Source organism: Sycon ciliatum, chromosome 4 (assembly GCF_964019385.1).
Source record: "Sycon ciliatum chromosome 4, ocSycCili1.1, whole genome shotgun sequence".
Lineage (NCBI taxonomy): Eukaryota > Metazoa > Porifera > Calcarea > Leucosolenida > Sycettidae > Sycon > Sycon ciliatum.
The window spans coordinates 5,265,285-5,283,255 of NC_088646.1; the positions used below are offsets into that span (position 1 = coordinate 5,265,285).

General features: G+C 52.3%; 2 protein-coding genes across 2 annotated transcripts; both read left to right on the forward strand.

Annotated features, from left to right (window-relative positions):
- The first annotated feature begins 1,899 nt into the window (after positions 1 to 1,899).
- Positions 1,900 to 4,692, forward strand: LOC135814068 (von Willebrand factor A domain-containing protein 5A-like). The gene has a single exon (XM_065327127.1). It carries the CDS (start codon positions 1,978 to 1,980, stop codon positions 4,537 to 4,539), a length of 2,562 nt encoding a protein of 853 aa, XP_065183199.1. The 5' UTR covers positions 1,900 to 1,977; the 3' UTR covers positions 4,540 to 4,692.
- Positions 4,693 to 13,541: 8,849 nt separating this feature from the next.
- LOC135813379 (von Willebrand factor A domain-containing protein DDB_G0292028-like) lies at positions 13,542 to 15,203 on the forward strand. Its single transcript, XM_065326478.1, has one exon. The coding sequence runs from the start codon at positions 13,542 to 13,544 to the stop codon at positions 15,201 to 15,203; it is 1,662 nt and encodes a 553-aa protein (XP_065182550.1).
- The last annotated feature ends 2,768 nt before the right edge of the window (positions 15,204 to 17,971 follow it).

Consider the following 17,971-nt stretch of genomic DNA (forward strand, 5'->3'; position numbering starts at 1 on the left):
TTGCAGGCGGGGTCAAACGGCCTGGATTTTTGATGGTTTTCCCAATTCAGTGCTTTTGGGGCAAAACCTGGCCGAAATCCTATTCTTGCTATGGCTTGCTTTTTGGACAAAAATACTTCAGAAACATAATTGGAAGAGGATTCCATATGGGATTGCAGAAAAAAATTCTAAAAAAACTCAACGTTTGACCCATTTATGGCCAAAAGCTAGAAGTTCATTTTTTTCTGAATGGACTGTAGACTATCAGTGCTGTGTAGCTACTAGCTAGGTAGTGAAAATTATGTTACACTGTTAATTAAAAAAATTACGTCATTGTAGATGTACATTTTTTTCCGGCACAAAATACGTACTAGTACGATGACATAACAAAGCCCTAAAAAAAAAAATATTATAATTTTTTTACTAAACAGCTAGCTTGCCTAGCGCCTCTGAAACCATGGAAACCGCCAGCGTGGCGGGAGTCCGGAGCTCCGGAGGTAGATGAACAGTAGATGTAGCGCGCGGCAGCTGCAGCGCAGATGGACGAGTTTTGTTCCTGCAGCTGCCCACGCGCGCGAGCGGCACAGCGGGTTTTCTGAGTCACACGAGCGGCACTAGTATGGGAAGGCCGGCGCCACGCCGGTGAACAGGAACAACAATACGTGTGTAGTGTACGGCGCGGCGGGCCGCTGCGGGCCGCTCGCTTTGCTCAGAAGTTGTTAGTACCACGAGTACTGAGTAAGTATAGGGTTCACGGCTTGCCACTAAAAGCACCCGTCACGTGCGCCTCCATTTTGGATTATGCCTTTATGGACGCGCGCTACAGGCCGCGACAGCGCCTATCGAAGTAAAAAAATATCGACTCGAAGTCTAGCCGGAGAGCGTACTTTTTGAATTTTTCCTTGGCTTCAGTGCCAGTGGCTTCACTGCACTTCACTCGGGCTTTGCATTTTTCTGACTGACCTGGACTTGATGATGGCGGCGGTGGCGGTCTTGGCGAAAGATCTAGTTCCATCTGAGACACTCTGTCGTCTTTTCTTATCTGCTGAGGTTCTGGCAAAGCGCAGCTGCATCGAACCTGACTAGATGTAGCTGCACGCATCCTTTGTTTGCCCTGCAAATCTCGATTTGTTGCTCTTCTTGCTGTTTGGCCGCTGATGCCATGGAAGAAAATATTCTTCCTGTAAAGAGGCCGAAACTGAGCTAGGGCACGTCAAGATATGTAGGGTATACAAAGAAAAAGAAATGTCATGGTCGTTTCAGCAGCTCACGACAGCCAACACGCTCCATCGTCGGGATTGGAAGTATCCAGCACGGCTGTTCCGAGCGCTGCTGCTCTTGTTATTCTTCTTCTTCAGAAATTCTCCACACCTTGTCGGCCAAAGTACGCGCGCGCGTGCACGGAAAATAAATGCGCTGAGCCGTTTCTTGTTCGATTTTGACAAATAATGGCTTGTTGTTTTGCTCTCGACCTTGGCTATCCTTCTACCGTTCAGTATTTTACGGAAACGCAACGGCTCCCCCTGTTTTTGTAGCCGAACTTTGGCCAAAGTTACTGGAAAACCCGGAACTCGTTTGAAAAAATACGAACGGTGGAAGTCTTGGAACGTCTTTCGTGCGTGTGGATTCAAAAATTCAGGCAGTTTGAGCCAACCGTAATGAATCCCGTAGAGTTGAAAGTGAGTGATATTGATGGAAAAAATCGATTTGAGCACTGACCGATTGTGTGGGACAGTATATGCACGCGCCTGTCACGTGCATGATGTAGCTGGCGACGCTAGCATGCCAATCCGTGAACCCTAAAGTAGTTAGTTAGTTGTGAATGTGAGTCTACAAAATTTGTAGTATTTTCTGGTCTAAAAGACTCGGTCACGCAAACCTAGTAGTAGTAGAATACTACTCTCTACAGCAGCTACTAGTAGAATAACTGATAACACCATGTACCAGCGAAGAAAGCAGCTTTCGTGATTGCGACTGGCTCAACATTTCTGAAGCGATATGCGTCCTCCGAAATGCTGGGGTCTCCTGAATGCCCTTGTTCCGGACAGGATCCCTGCTGATATCCCTCTGATCGGTGTGCAATGCGAGTGTTTGCTGCTCAACAATCTAGTCGAAGTTACTATCAAACAGCGATATAAGAATACATCTGCCAATCCCATCCAAGCGATCTATGTTTTCCCCGTGGACGATGAGGCTGCTGTCAACGGATTTACTGCACATCTTGGCCAGCGTACCGTTCGTGGAGTGATTGAGGAGCGCAAAGAGGCACGCCAAGCTTATGATGCGGCGTTGGCGGAGGGTCATGGAGCTGCTCTCTTAGAAGCTGCTGGATCTGGTGCGTTGAAGGTCCAGTTGGGAAACCTGGAGGCTGGCAACGAAGCTGAGATCTGCATCGTGTATAGCAGCTTGTGCAGTATCGAGGAGAATGCAGTTGTGCTCCGTATTCCCACAACTATCAAAGAACGGTACATGCCGGCATCAGCTTGGGAGACTTTGCAAACGGAATGTCAGCCAACATACCGGCGTAGTGGTGTAGACTATGGTTTGAGTTTGCATGTAGACATGCACATGCCAAGTAAGATAGTGAGTGTGTCCTCGTCCACACATCCACTGAATGTTAGGAATGATGCTGAGGATGTGCATCACTGCACTGCCAAGTTGGGAGTGGAGAAAGTGGCCATGGATGGTGACGTGATTATCCGAGTGGAGCATTCTGACTTGCACAAGCCTGCTGTAGTTTTGTCCAGTCAGGCTGATGTTGACCAAGGCAGCGCCGCGCTAATGCTGACATTCATGCCAGAGTTTGAGGATTCCATGAGCGAGCAAGCTGAGGACCTGGAGTTTGTTTTCTTGGTGGATCGCAGTGGATCGATGGGGTATGGAGGAGGAGCATCAACTCCTATCAGGCAATGTCGAGATGCTCTTCAGCTTTTCCTGAGAAGTTTGCCCGAAGGCTGTGCATTCAATATCGTTGGCTTTGGTAGTCGCTATGAGAAACTGTTTGAAGAAAGTCTCGTGTACGACTCCAAGAGTCTAGCAGACGCAGCCACCTACGTCTCAAAACTGGACAGCAACATGGGAGGTACGGAAATTCTCACTCCATTAAGGGACATCCTGACAAGAACAAGCTCCACGCCCAGTCATGGGTTATTGTCCAAAATGAGGGGTGCAAGTAAAGATGAACATCAACATCGCAAGCTGTTCTTACTAACGGATGGTTCTGTGGGTAACACTGCCGAGATTATTCATACTGTCAAGGACCATGCTCAGAGTACACGGGTATTCACATTTGGTGTCGGCGATGGAGCTGCTACTGACCTTGTTCGTGGTGTGGCTCGTGCTGGTCGAGGAGAAGCCTGCTTCATTCGCAACGGAGAGCCCATCGATGAGAAAGTTATCAGTCAGCTGTCAAAGTCCATGGAGCCAACACTGGAAGAGCTGGACATAGACTGGGGAATACTGCAGGTGAAAGAGCAGTCTCCAGCCAAGAAGGATCTTGCACCAATCTTCAACAACACACCATACATTGTGTTTGCACTTCTTTCCAAGGACAGTCAACACCAAGGTCAAGTCACATTGAAAGGCAAGATGAGCAAGAAAGCGGTCACGTTCACCGTGGATGTGACGCCATGGACAACAAGTCGAACGGATTGCCGCATACTTCACAGCCTTGCAGCAAAGCGCGTGATTCGAGACTTGGAAGAGAAAGACGGGCAGAGCAACAAGGACATTATCTTAGCCCTGGCTTTAAGGTACGAGGTTGTGTCATCGCAAACATCATTTCTTGCTATTGAGGAACGTGAGGAGATGAAGGAAGGTGTGATGACTACTGTCAGGGTACCACTCTCCCCCATCAAGGCCATGCCTGTTCAGGAGCAAGCGCAATACTCGGCCAGGAGGTCACTTCATGCTGCACGTCATCGTGCAGCACCTTCAGGACGATCACGAGGTGGCATGCAGGCACACTCGGTATCAACGCCCCCGCGGCGGGCATTATGTACTCCAACTGCGTCTATAACGTTAGGTGCAGTGGAAACATATAGTGCGGCAGAAGAGGAGAAAGCGCAACCGATCACTAGCTACCACTCTGCGCCGAGGAATGTGCGGATGAGTGCGGCAATGAGTGCGCCAAGGAGTGCTACAAAGAGGAAGAAGCGGATGGATACTGGGAGGAGTTGCTCTGCAGCTCCTGCTATGGAGAAGCCCACTCTGTCAGCTGATCACCAATCGGCAGATCCACTGCAAACGATTGCATCACTCCAACACGTTAGTGGCTACTGGCTACTTGACGATAAGCTGTTGGCCACGGTTGGACTGTCGAAGAGTGATGTCATGGCTGCAAAACCCAGTACACTGTCTTCGTCATCATCATCAGCTGAACTCACCTCTAACGTATGGGCCACTGCTGTTGCACTGGCATATCTACACGTGAAGTGCAGTAGCAAGGCAGCTGCATTTTCGCTCATGGAGAAGAAGGCGAAGAAATGGATGGCAGGTCAAATATCAGAGTCGTCGCCCGCAGTCGCTGAACTGATTGCCACTGCAAAGTCACTGTTCTAGATGAGGAGTCATATAAATGGCTTTTTTCAGGCTCTGCCAACTACACTTTGCGCTATCCCCTCCCCGGTCCATAGCCGGAGATATCCTAGCGATTCATTAGTGAGATATGACATACTTCTGCTACGATAGAGTATGAGTCGTGTGAGGCACCCCTCACTTTCAAGGCCCAGTGTTTTACTTCATTTGTGGGGGTTAGAGAGGTGTTATGTGTAGTTGGCTCATTAAAAATGAATTTTGATCTAGCTTACATCAAGCATGGTTTCTTCCAGTTTGCAACTGGTTCATTGGAAGTTTGTGCACCGGTGATAATACCCTGTTTTTGGCCAGCAATTGCTGTGTGCTTTGTGGCAGATGAGCCCTTTACCCTTTTTCCCTTTCCCTTTTTTTGTGTGATTATTTTGCTCTGTGATCTCATGCAGTAGGTTTAAAGATTCAGCTGCCATCTGCCTATTTTATGTGCCCTGTTTACTTCCAGGCAGGAAAGTTAGTGTATACAAAGCCGTTTGTGATAGATTCGGATACAAGTACATGTACATGTTTGTATCATGTTTCTGGCACCATTTCACTTTGGTTAGATTTGTACTATTTTTAGCTGTTATAAAGTTGCCGCATTTGACATTTTTCCATTATTCCCTTTACTTACCCATGATGAGATGGGAACGAAACGTTTGGTTACAAAATTGGCTTTGCTTGAGTGTGTGGATTGCAGCGGTACTGACACTTTTTTCGAAGTTATGTGCAAGCCTCTTTTACGGGCAAAAATTAACACAATGTATTAAAATGCAATACAACATACACTGGAGAAGAAATCAGGAAAATAAAATATGAGCTCAAAAATGGAACGAAAAATAGCAAATAGAATCAAAACTCACGATGGAATCAAACTCATGATGGAAACTACAACCCAATGAGTTGGAAAACCAACCACAGAATTAGATATTGGGAATAGAGTCAGACACAACAACAACCGAAATCAGTACACCAAAAATCTGTCCTACAAAAAACAAAGGAACAAGAAAAACAAGAAAGACGAAGTACAAAGAATCCCCAAAAAAGAGGGGAGAACGGGATGAAAGAGGACCGGAGAGCGGCAAACCCCAGGAGGACTTAGCGTCACGTAGTGGCGGGAATGCGGGCCTCCACAGAAACGGCATCCACATCCGCCGCCAGACCAGGTGCACGGAATGCACGGCGACTCCCACGAAGTTATTATTATCATTATTTGAGGGATTCCCCAAAGGCAAAAGCCCAAATCAAGGGGTCTCCTAGATTAAATATACGTGTACAATTGGATGTTATACTAAGTCTTATATTTACTACCGGTACCGGTTTTACGAATTACAATGACCGAAACAGCTGTGGGAAGGATTTATAGTTCAGTACTCGAAGGTAACCTCTTGCTGTTGTGGGAGGTATGTGTGGTTGGCCACAGAGAGCAACGGTGGTGGTGGTGGTGGTGGTGGTGGTGATGGTGGTGGTGGTGGTGGTTGTGGTGGTGTTGGTGGTGGTGATGGTGGTGGACCTGGTGGTGGTGGTGGTGGTGGTGGTTGTGGTGGTGGTGGTGGTTGTGGTGGTGGTTGTGGTGGTGTTGGTGGTTGTGGTGGTGTTGGTGGTGGTGATGGTGGTGGACCTGGTGGTTGTGGTGGTGGTGATGGTGGTTGTGGTGGTGGTTGTGGTGGTGTTGGTGGTGGTGATGGTGGTGGACCTGGTGGTGGTTGTGGTGATGGTGGTGGTTGTGGTGGTGGTGGTGGTGGTTGTGGTGGTGTTGGTGGTTGTGGTGGTGGTGGTGGTTGTGGTGGTGTTGGTGGTTGTGGTGGTGTTGGTGGTTGTGGTGGTGTTGGTTGTGGTGGGTTTATTTTTATTTTTATTTTTTTACAAAGACCACTTAAATGCCAAACATGAGATGCAGCTAGAGGAAGCACGCACAACCTGAATCGTGGCAGTGGTGGTGAGGTTTAGGGAGCTCCGCCGACCTAGGGTCTCGACTTCATAGCCACCTAGACGTACCAAGAGTGGGTAGGGGAGGGAGAGCGAGAGAGAGAGAGAGAGAGAGAGAGAGAGAGAGAGAGGTTGCGAAATTGTTAAAGTAAAATAAAAGGAACATTGAAATTATGAGATGATTGGTGAGGTGACTGCAGCCTCAGCTATTTTATATCGGCAAAGTCATAATTGTTACAGTGGGCCAGCTATTACATGAACAAGGGAGCTACTGTGCCGCAACATAGAGCGAGGGACAGTATAAGCTAGCGAAAAAAGACACTGTCTCAGACGCGGTGTGTGCACTACGGCTGAGGTGGGTGTGAGAGGTCTGCTAGAGGCTCTCAGTCGCCCAGCTCCAGTGGTGCAGCTGGAGGTGACGGTGGACACGGCACTTAAAGGCTTGCAGGCCCTCCAGGTGTGGGGGTCTCAGCAGTATGCTTTGGGGCAGAGCGTTCCATGTCTGCACAGCGCTGGCAGGAAATGCGAGAAGACAGCTGTTTCGGGTGCGTGCTGGCAGGTTAGTCGATAGCTGGTGTGGGTGCGTAGGCTGAGCAGACACGCGTGTGGGCTGCATGTCCTGAGAGGCTGAGGTCGACGTTGGGCACCAGGGCCGGGAGGATCTTCTTTAGGCCGTTATCACACTGCGTTTGTTTGAGTCGTGTTTGCGTCTGCGTTTGCGTTTGAGACTGGAAAACGCAAGACGTGATAATATACTATACTTGTGATCAGCGTTTGCGTCAAAATCTGTGCTCGCGGGAAAATACAAAAATGTGGGGAATCGATCTCCAGGTGGCCGTGGATGTTGAATTAATTATTTTCCTGAGATCGAGAAGTGTTCTGTTTCTGCTCCTATGTCCTTTGTCAGTGGTGCTGGGGGAATGGGAGTCGATGAGAAGACTGCAGCCGTTGCGTTGCCTGTGTTGGGGTGGCAGTTCCGTTGTTGAGGTACATCGTCCAGCTAGGCTAGCCGTCGCCAACTAGTCAGCGCAACCTCAGCCACGAGCTCGCATCAGCTCCATGCTTCGCGAATCCAAAATCAATCAATCAGTACAATGTCATGTAGTAGAACTACCCTCGCCGGCCTCAGCAACTAGATGGAAATGAAGATTTGAAAAGCACACTTGAGAATCACTTGAAAACACTCAAAAACAATGCAGGAAGTGCTGCGATAAAGGAAGTCCGATCTGCGTTTACGCGATTCGGTTTTGACTACCCCCCTCCCCCCCTGGTTTGCGTCTGCGTCTGCGGCTGTGCGTCTGGAAACCAACGCGCTCGCGATAACGTCACGTGATGGCATTTCCTAGGCGACCGTCAAAAACCGAAGAAAACGCAGACGCAAACGCGACTTTTGAACGCAGTGTGATAAGGCCCTTATTAGCGGGCTGTCCGCATCCAGGCAGAATAGCTTGTACAAGTATGCAAGCGAGGCCACTGTCCGCCGCAGAGATAGACGAGGGAGCCAGGAGCCCGATCCGATGATGTGGATGGCTCGTCGCTGGATCTGGTCTAGCTTGGCCAAGTGTGAGGGTGGCGCACCAAGCCAGACCAGGGGACAGAACTCCAGCACAGGGCGGACAAACCCATTGTAGGCTCGGAGTCGGCCAGGGGGCTCTAGGATAGCAGAGGCCTTCCGCAGGAAGCCTAGGCGTTGCTGTGCTCTGGAGCGGATCGTGCGGATGTGCTGCGCATATGTCAGCTGGGAGTCAAATGTGACCCCCAGGAGCTTCAGGCGGCCTGCAGGCCTGCTTCGCTGACTGGCGTAGCGTCGAAAGTGGTTCCCGGGAGCTGCCAAGGCTGGCGATGATGTGCGATTGTCATGGCTTGGGTCTTGGAGGGCTCAAACTTGATTTTCCACTCCACGCCCCAGCGAGACAGTGCATCCACACCCTGTTGCATGATAGCAGAGCTGCCAGGTATGGACACTCTTGAGGTGATGAAGTTGAAGAGCGTAGTGTCATCGGCATATGCTGCGAGGTCCATTCCAGGAGGGAGATGGTCCTTGGCGTCATTTGTGTACAGGATGAACAGTGTCGGTCCCAGGATGCTGCCCTGGGGGACGCCAGCTCTCACCGGGTAGGGCTGAGATAGCTCCCCACCAACAGCTGCGGTTAGGTTCCGGTTGCTAAGGTAGTCGCGGAGCCAGCCAAGCAGGTGACCAGCTACGCCATAGCACTCTGCCTTGTGGAGCACTCCGGTGTGTGAGACACGGTCAAACGCACCAGCCACATCCACTGCGATCACCCTTAGGCCCCGGTCACACATGCACTTTTTTTGGCGGTTCCGCCAAAGCGTAACTTACGCTTCCGCCGTTGCCTCAGCAACGGCGGAGGCGTAAGTTACGCTTTGGCGGAAAGTTTGGATTTCGCTACGCCAAAAAAATGCGAGCGGACCCTCCGCTTTCGCGGATCCGCTTTGGCGGAACCTGCATGGTAATGGCTTTGGAGTTTGGCGTGCTACTTCTGCACTGAGTTCTGGTGTTGTTTGGTTGCCGTTTGGTATTCAGTTTTCATATTGTTCTTCTTTGCCAATGAACTGTACGTTCTGGAGATCTCGCAAACAATACTGCATCGTTATGAGTGGATAATTGGTGAGGGAATCCGTCTCCCAACTCATTGGCCCCGATCGCGGACGATCTCGAACTCTCTCTTTCTCTCTAACTCATTGGCCCCGATCGCGGACGATCTCGAACTCTCTCCTTCTCTCTTTCTCTCTCCAAGCAATACGTCCACCAGAGTATGCAACACTAGGACTGCAACCAGGGAGTAGTAGAGTACTCTGCCACACCCTCACTGCAACTGCAGGCATCCACGCAGTCGCTGGGTCGATGATGGATCATGGAGGAGGCAACGACACCCTGCTATAAAACAATTTGAATTTGATATTGATGTAAACTAAACTAATATTCAAATACACCCGTGCTGGGCCGCAGTGAATGTGCCCCAAATCCACGAGTGTACTTGACAGGAGACATTCAGCAGCCTGTCAGCGATCCACGATAGCTCCACTTGTACAAGCGAAGGTCGCTTCAACTCGGACGAGAAGGAGGCAACGACACCCTGCTATACAACTATTTGAATTTGATATTGATGTAAACCAAACTAGTAATATTCAAATACACCTGTACCGGGCCGCAGTGAATGCGCCCCAAATCCACGAGTGTACTTGACAGGAGACATTCAGCAGCCTAGCCTGTCAGCGATCAACGATAGCTCTACTTGTACAAGCGAAGGTCGCTTCAACTCGGACAAGAACATCTAAAATTTCATAGGACGTGCTGCATTTGCATTCTCTCCGCCAAAGCGGAGCGTTGAGGAGCACAGTAGTCTACATGTATGTGTGACCGCTGCATCGTGTGGTTCGCCAAAGCGGCTGCGGTAGTTCCGCTTTCCGCCTCCGCAAAAGCGGTGCAAGCTTTTCATGTGTGACCTCGGCCTTACTGCCCCACCGCTTGCGGCCACCCTGCCCCACTGCGAATTCAATAGGGTGAGGATATCCTGGGTGCCAAGTCTGCTGCGGAACCCATACTGGCTCTGGGAGAGGATATTGTTTGACTCAAGGAATTTCCTGAGGGCACGTACGGTTGACGATAGCCTCCATCACCTTGGACAAGATGGGGAGGAGTGAGATAGGTCTGTAGTTGCTCACATCAGATTTTGATTTCTTCTTCTCTCTGGGTGGTGGTGGTGGTGGTGGTGGTGGTGGTGGTGGTGGTGGTGGTGGTGGTGGTGGTGGTGGTGGTGGTGGTGGTGGTGGTGGTGGTGGTGGTGGTGGTGGTGGTGGTGGTGGTGGTGGTGGTGGTGGTGGTGGTGGTGGTGGTGGTGGTGGTGGTGGTGGTGGTGGTGGTGGTGGTGGTGGTGGTGGTGGTGGTGGTGGTGGTGGTGGTGGTGGTGGTGGTGGTGGTGGTGGTGGTGGTGGTGGTGGTGGTGGTGGTGGTGGTGGTGGTGGTGGTGGTGGTGGTGGTGGTGGTGGTGGTGGTGGTGGTGGTGGTGGTGGTGGTGGTGGTGGTGGTGGTGGTGGTGGTGGTGGTGGTGGTGGTGGTGGTGGTGGTGGTGGTGGTGGTGGTGGTGGTGGTGGTGGTGGTGGTGGTGGTGGTGGTGGTGGTGGTGGTGGTGGTGGTGGTGGTGGTGGTGGTGGTGGTGGTGGTGGTGGTGGTGGTGGTGGTGGTGGTGGTGGTGGTGGTGGTGGTGGTGGTGGTGGTGGTGGTGGTGGTGGTGGTGGTGGTGGTGGTGGTGGTGGTGGTGGTGGTGGTGGTGGTGGTGGTGGTGGTGGTGGTGGTGGTGGTGGTGGTGGTGGTGGTGGTGGTGGTGGTGGTGGTGGTGGTGGTGGTGGTGGTGGTGGTGGTGGTGGTGGTGGTGGTGGTGGTGGTGGTGGTGGTGGTGGTGGTGGTGGTGGTGGTGGTGGTGGTGGTGGTGGTGGTGGTGGTGGTGGTGGTGGTGGTGGTGGTGGTGGTGGTGGTGGTGGTGGTGGTGGTGGTGGTGGTGGTGGTGGTGGTGGTGGTGGTGGTGGTGGTGGTGGTGGTGGTGGTGGTGGTGGTGGTGGTGGTGGTGGTGGTGGTGGTGGTGGTGGTGGTGGTGGTGGTGGTGGTGGTGGTGGTGGTGGTGGTGGTGGTGGTGGTGGTGGTGGTGGTGGTGGTGGTGGTGGTGGTGGTGGTGGTGGTGGTGGTGGTGGTGGTGGTGGTGGTGGTGGTGGTGGTGGTGGTGGTGGTGGTGGTGGTGGTGGTGGTGGTGGTGGTGGTGGTGGTGGTGGTGGTGGTGGTGGTGGTGGTGGTGGTGGTGGTGGTGGTGGTGGTGGTGGTGGTGGTGGTGGTGGTGGTGGTGGTGGTGGTGGTGGTGGTGGTGGTGGTGGTGGTGGTGGTGGTGGTGGTGGTGGTGGTGGTGGTGGTGGTGGTGGTGGTGGTGGTGGTGGTGGTGGTGGTGGTGGTGGTGGTGGTGGTGGTGGTGGTGGTGGTGGTGGTGGTGGTGGTGGTGGTGGTGGTGGTGGTGGTGGTGGTGGTGGTGGTGGTGGTGGTGGTGGTGGTGGTGGTGGTGGTGGTGGTGGTGGTGGTGGTGGTGGTGGTGGTGGTGGTGGTGGTGGTGGTGGTGGTGGTGGTGGTGGTGGTGGTGGTGGTGGTGGTGGTGGTGGTGGTGGTGGTGGTGGTGGTGGTGGTGGTGGTGGTGGTGGTGGTGGTGGTGGTGGTGGTGGTGGTGGTGGTGGTGGTGGTGGTGGTGGTGGTGGTGGTGGTGGTGGTGGTGGTGGTGGTGGTGGTGGTGGTGGTGGTGGTGGTGGTGGTGGTGGTGGTGGTGGTGGTGGTGGTGGTGGTGGTGGTGGTGGTGGTGGTGGTGGTGGTGGTGGTGGTGGTGGTGGTGGTGGTGGTGGTGGTGGTGGTGGTGGTGGTGGTGGTGGTGGTGGTGGTGGTGGTGGTGGTGGTGGTGGTGGTGGTGGTGGTGGTGGTGGTGGTGGTGGTGGTGGTGGTGGTGGTGGTGGTGGTGGTGGTGGTGGTGGTGGTGGTGGTGGTGGTGGTGGTGGTGGTGGTGGTGGTGGTGGTGGTGGTGGTGGTGGTGGTGGTGGTGGTGGTGGTGGTGGTGGTGGTGGTGGTGGTGGTGGTGGTGGTGGTGGTGGTGGTGGTGGTGGTGGTGGTGGTGGTGGTGGTGGTGGTGGTGGTGGTGGTGGTGGTGGTGGTGGTGGTGGTGGTGGTGGTGGTGGTGGTGGTGGTGGTGGTGGTGGTGGTGGTGGTGGTGGTGGTGGTGGTGGTGGTGGTGGTGGTGGTGGTGGTGGTGGTGGTGGTGGTGGTGGTGGTGGTGGTGGTGGTGGTGGTGGTGGTGGTGGTGGTGGTGGTGGTGGTGGTGGTGGTGGTGGTGGTGGTGGTGGTGGTGGTGGTGGTGGTGGTGGTGGTGGTGGTGGTGGTGGTGGTGGTGGTGGTGGTGGTGGTGGTGGTGGTGGTGGTGGTGGTGGTGGTGGTGGTGGTGGTGGTGGTGGTGGTGGTGGTGGTGGTGGTGGTGGTGGTGGTGGTGGTGGTGGTGGTGGTGGTGGTGGTGGTGGTGGTGGTGGTGGTGGTGGTGGTGGTGGTGGTGGTGGTGGTGGTGGTGGTGGTGGTGGTGGTGGTGGTGGTGGTGGTGGTGGTGGTGGTGGTGGTGGTGGTGGTGGTGGTGGTGGTGGTGGTGGTGGTGGTGGTGGTGGTGGTGGTGGTGGTGGTGGTGGTGGTGGTGGTGGTGGTGGTGGTGGTGGTGGTGGTGGTGGTGGTGGTGGTGGTGGTGGTGGTGGTGGTGGTGGTGGTGGTGGTGGTGGTGGTGGTGGTGGTGGTGGTGGTGGTGGTGGTGGTGGTGGTGGTGGTGGTGGTGGTGGTGGTGGTGGTGGTGGTGGTGGTGGTGGTGGTGGTGGTGGTGGTGGTGGTGGTGGTGGTGGTGGTGGTGGTGGTGGTGGTGGTGGTGGTGGTGGTGGTGGTGGTGGTGGTGGTGGTGGTGGTGGTGGTGGTGGTGGTGGTGGTGGTGGTGGTGGTGGTGGTGGTGGTGGTGGTGGTGGTGGTGGCTGTATTATGCCTTTATGCCCGGCATAATTTATGGTGACCGATCTGACAAGGTGTTGAAAGTACCCCCTCCCGCTCCTTTTCCGTCGCCTAAGTATGCTGCACACCACTATCCCAGCTTGCTTCCCGTCAAAATGAGAAATAAGTGCATCATTCCAAGGTACTTGGCAGTGAAGTGGTCCATACAGCAGCTAGCAAGTTCTGGACCTAGCTACGGTCGTCCGAATCACACGAGGGGCACTACGGGAAGGACGGTGAACAGGAACAACATACTTTTAGTAGTAGTCTACTACTACTAGCAAGAGTACATAACACTGGTTATTGTACTCTTGCTACTAGTAGTACTAGTACTAGTAGTAGATGACGGCGGGCTCGCGTTGCTCAGAAGCCGTGAGTCTACGATGTGATCATTTGGTCTAAGACTGTGACTCGGTTACGCAAAGCTGGTAGATTATACTCACAACACCAGCGAAGAAAGTAGCTATCGTGATTGCGACTGGCCCAACATTTCTGAAGCGATATGCATCCTCCGACGTGCTGGGGTCTCCTGAATGCTCTTGTTCCGGACAAGATCCCTGCTGATATCCCTCTGATCGGTGTGCAATGCGAGTGTTTGCTGCTCAACAATCTAGTCGAAGTTACTATCAAACAGCGATATAAGAATACATCTGCCAATCCCATCCAAGCGATCTATGTTTTCCCCGTGGACGATGAGGCTGCTGTCAACGGATTTACCGCACATCTTGGCCAGCGTACCGTTCGTGGAGTGATTGAGGAGCGCAAAGAGGCACGCCAAGCTTATGATGCGGCGTTGGCGGAGGGCCATGGAGCTGCTCTCTTAGAAGCTGCTGGATCTGGTGCGTTGAAGGTCCAGTTGGGAAACCTGGAGGCTGGCAACGAAGCTGAGATCTGCATCGTGTATAGCAGCTTGTGCAGTATCGAGGAGAATGCAGTTGTGCTCCGTATTGCCACAACTATCAAAGAACGGTACATGCCAGCATCAGCTTGGGAGACTTTGCAAACGGAATGTCAGCCAACATACCGGCGTAGTGATGTAGACTATGGTTTGAGTTTGCATGTAGACATGCACATGCCAAGTAAGATAGTGAGTGTGTCCTCGTCCACACATCCACTGAATGTTAGGAATGATGCTGAGGATCTGCATCACTGCACTGCCAAGTTGGGAGTGGAGAAAGTGGCCATGGATGGTGACGTGATTATCCGAGTGGAGCATTCTGACTTGCACAAGCCTGCTGTAGTCTTGTCCAGTCAGGCTGATGTTGACCAAGGCAGCGCCGCGCTAATGCTGACATTCATGCCAGAGTTTGAGGATTCCATGAGCGAGCAAGCTGAGGACCTGGAGTTTGTATTCTTGGTGGATCGCAGTGGATCGATGGGGTGTGGAGGAGGAGTGTCAACTCCTATCAGGCAATGTCGAGATGCTCTTCAGCTTTTCCTGAGAAGTTTGCCCGAAGGCTGTGCATTCAATATCGTTGGCTTCGGGAGTCGCTATGAGAAACTGTTTGAAGAAAGTCGCGTGTACGACTCCAAGAGTCTAGCAGACGCAGCCACCTACGTCTCAAAACTGGACAGCAACATGGGAGGTACGGAAATTCTCACTCCATTAAGGGACATCCTGACAAGAACAAGCTCCAAGCCCAGTCATGGGTTATTGTCCAAAATGAGGGCCTGGGTTGCAGGTAAAGATGAACATCGACATCGCAAGCTGTTCTTACTAACGGATGGTTCTGTGGTCAACACTGCCGAGATTATTCGTACTGTCAAGGACCATGCTCAGAGTACACGGGTATTCACATTTGGTGTCGGCGATGGAGCTGCTACTGACCTTGTTCGTGGTGTGGCTCGTGCTGGTCGAGGAGAAGCCTGCTTCATTCGCAACGGAGAGCCCATCGATGAGAAAGTGATCAGTCAGCTGTCAAAGTCCATGGAGCCAACACTGGAAGAGCTGGACATAGACTGGGGAATACTTCAGGTGAAAGAGCAGTCTCCAGCCAAGAAGGATCTTGCACCAATCTTCAACAACACACCATACATTGTGTTTGCACTTCTTTCCAAGGACAGTCAACACCAAGGTCAAGTCACATTGAAAGGCAAGATGAGCAAGAAAGCGGTCACGTTCACCGTGGATGTGACGCCATGGACAACAAGTCGAACGGATTAGACGGGCAGAGCAACAAAGAATCCATCTTAGCCCTGGCTTTAAGGTACGAGGTTGTGTCATCGCAAACATCATTTCTTGCTATTGAGGAACGTGAGGAGATGAAGGAAGGTGTGATGACTACTGTCAGGGTGCCACTCTCCCCCATCAAGGCCATGCCTGTTCAGGAGCAAGCGCAATACTCGGCCAGGAGGTCACTTCATGCTGCACGTCATGCTGCACCTTCGGGGCGATCACGAGGTGGTATGCGGGCAGACTCGGCACCAAAGTCCCGGGCAGTATTATGTATTCCAAGTTCGCCTAAAGCGTTAGATGCAATGAACAGAAGCAGTGCGGCCGAACAGGATCAAGCGCAACCGATGGCTAGCTACGACTATGCGCCAAGGAGTGCTTCACCACTCTCCCCCATCAGGGCCAAGCCTGTTCAGGAGCAAGCGGAATGCTGGGACAGGTTGTCATGTCATGCTGCACCTTCGAGACAATTCCTATGTGGCATGCCGGCATTCTCGTCGATCTCCAAACATGTTCAAGCGCAACCGATGGCTAGCTCAGACTCTGCGCCAAGGAGTGCTTTGAAGAAGCCGAAGAAGCGGATGGATGTCGAGAGGAGTTGCTCTGCACCTCCTGGTATGGAGAAGCACACTCTGTCAGCTGATCACCAATCGGCATATCCAAGGATTGCGCCAAGGAGTGCTTTAAAGAAGACGAAGAAGCGGATGGATGTCGAGAGGAGTTGCTCTGCACCTCCTGGTATGGAGAAGCACACTCTGTCAGCTGATCACCAATCGGCATATCCAAGGAGTGCGCCAAGGCTTGCTATGAGAAAGAAGATGAATAAGCAGATGGATACTGGGAGGAGTTGCTCTGCAGCTCCTACTATGGTGAAGCCCACTCTGTCAGCTGATCACCAATCGGCAGATCCACTGCAAACGATTGCATCACTCCAAGACGTTAGTGGCTACTGGCTACTTGACGATAAGCTGTTGGCCACAGTTGGACTGTCGAAGAGTGATGTCATGGCTGCACAACCCAGTACACTGTCTTCGTCATCATCATCAGCTGAACTCACCTCTAGCGTATGGGCCACTGCTGTTGCACTGGCCTATCTACACGTGAAGTGCAGTAGCAAGGCAGCTGCATTTTCGCTCATGGAGAAGAAGGCGAAGAAATGGATGGCAGATCAGCTATCACAGTCGTCGCCCGCAGTCGCTGAACTGATTGCCACTGCAAAGTCACTGTTGTAGATGAGGAGTCATATAAATGTCTTTTTTCAGGCTCTGCCAACTACACTTTGCGCTATCCCCCTTCCGGGTTCATTGCCGGAGATGTCCTAGCGATTCATTAGTGAGATATGTGATGCATCTGCTACAATAGAGTATGAATCCTTCGAAGCACCCCTCACTTTCCCAGTGTTTTCCTTCATATTTGGCGGTTAGAGAGGTGTTATGTGTAGTTTGCTTTCTAAAAATGAATTTTGATCTAGCTTACATAAAGCATGTTTTTTTTCCAGTTTGCAACTGAATAATTGGAAGTTTGTGCACCTTTGATATCAACTGGCCAAAAAATTGATATCATTTACCCTTTTCCCTTTTTCTTTTTTTGTGCGTATTGGCCGTCTGTGAGCTCAGTAGCTTTAAATTCAGCTACCATCTGCCTTCTGATCTTCCCGTTTACTTTCTGCACAAGAAAGTTCGTGCATACAAAGCCATTTTTGATTGATTCGGATACAAGCACATGTATCATGTTTCGAGCACCATTTCACTTTGGTTAGAATGATATTTAGCTCTATGAGTAAGTTGGTGTCTTCGATAATTCTCCATTCTTCCCTGTACTTACCCATGATGAGAAGAGAACATAACATTCGGTTACAAAATGGGTTTGCTTGGCTGTGTGGATTGCGTCACAGTGCTAACATTTTTTTCTCCAAGTCTGATGATTACTATACTTGTGTTTACTACCAGTTTTACGGATTACAACGACCGGAACAGCTGTCGGAAGGATTTATATTTCAGTACAAGTACTTGGAAGGAACCTCTTGCTGCTGTGGGAAGTGTGTGTGGCTGGCCGCATAGCACAGCGGTAGTGGTGGTGGTGGCGCCCGTGGCGGCGACGGTGATGGCGGTGTAGTCAATTTACGCAGAATTTGTATTCACCATTCTGAATTTCCCCGGTATGTGTACCAGTGCGGTAGGATAAAGCTGGTTACCGCTTTTAAAAAAACTGTTTACACACCGTGTAGCAATTTTCGTAACCAATACAGTCAGTCATGCTGAGGGGCGGTAGAACCAGTCCGGGGTTGGTCAGACCTATGAACGCCTCTGCTGTGGCTAGACCAAGCAAATACTGCTTCCGCCGGTCCTGATGATACCCGCATCAAGTCTCTCCCCTTCGCATGCAAACGTGCGTACACACCTGCGCACATCCATACGTACCCACTCTCATGTGCCCGATCGCACACATGCGTCCACCCACTCACACACGAAAGTTTAAAAAAACACGCACAGACTGGCAAAGGGGCATAAACTACATTAGCACGAAAACTACACATTGGAATTTCTTGCCGTACTGCCTACTGGAGAATCTAGTGTATTATAGTGACCGATCAGACAAGGTGTTGAAAGACCCCCTCCCGCTCCCTTTCCGTCGCCTATGCTGCACACAACTATCCCAGCTTGCTTCTCGTCAAAATGAGAAATATGTGCCGCATCATTCCAAGGTACTTCACACCGTGAAGTGGTCCACACGGCAATACCAGCAAGCCCTGCACCCAG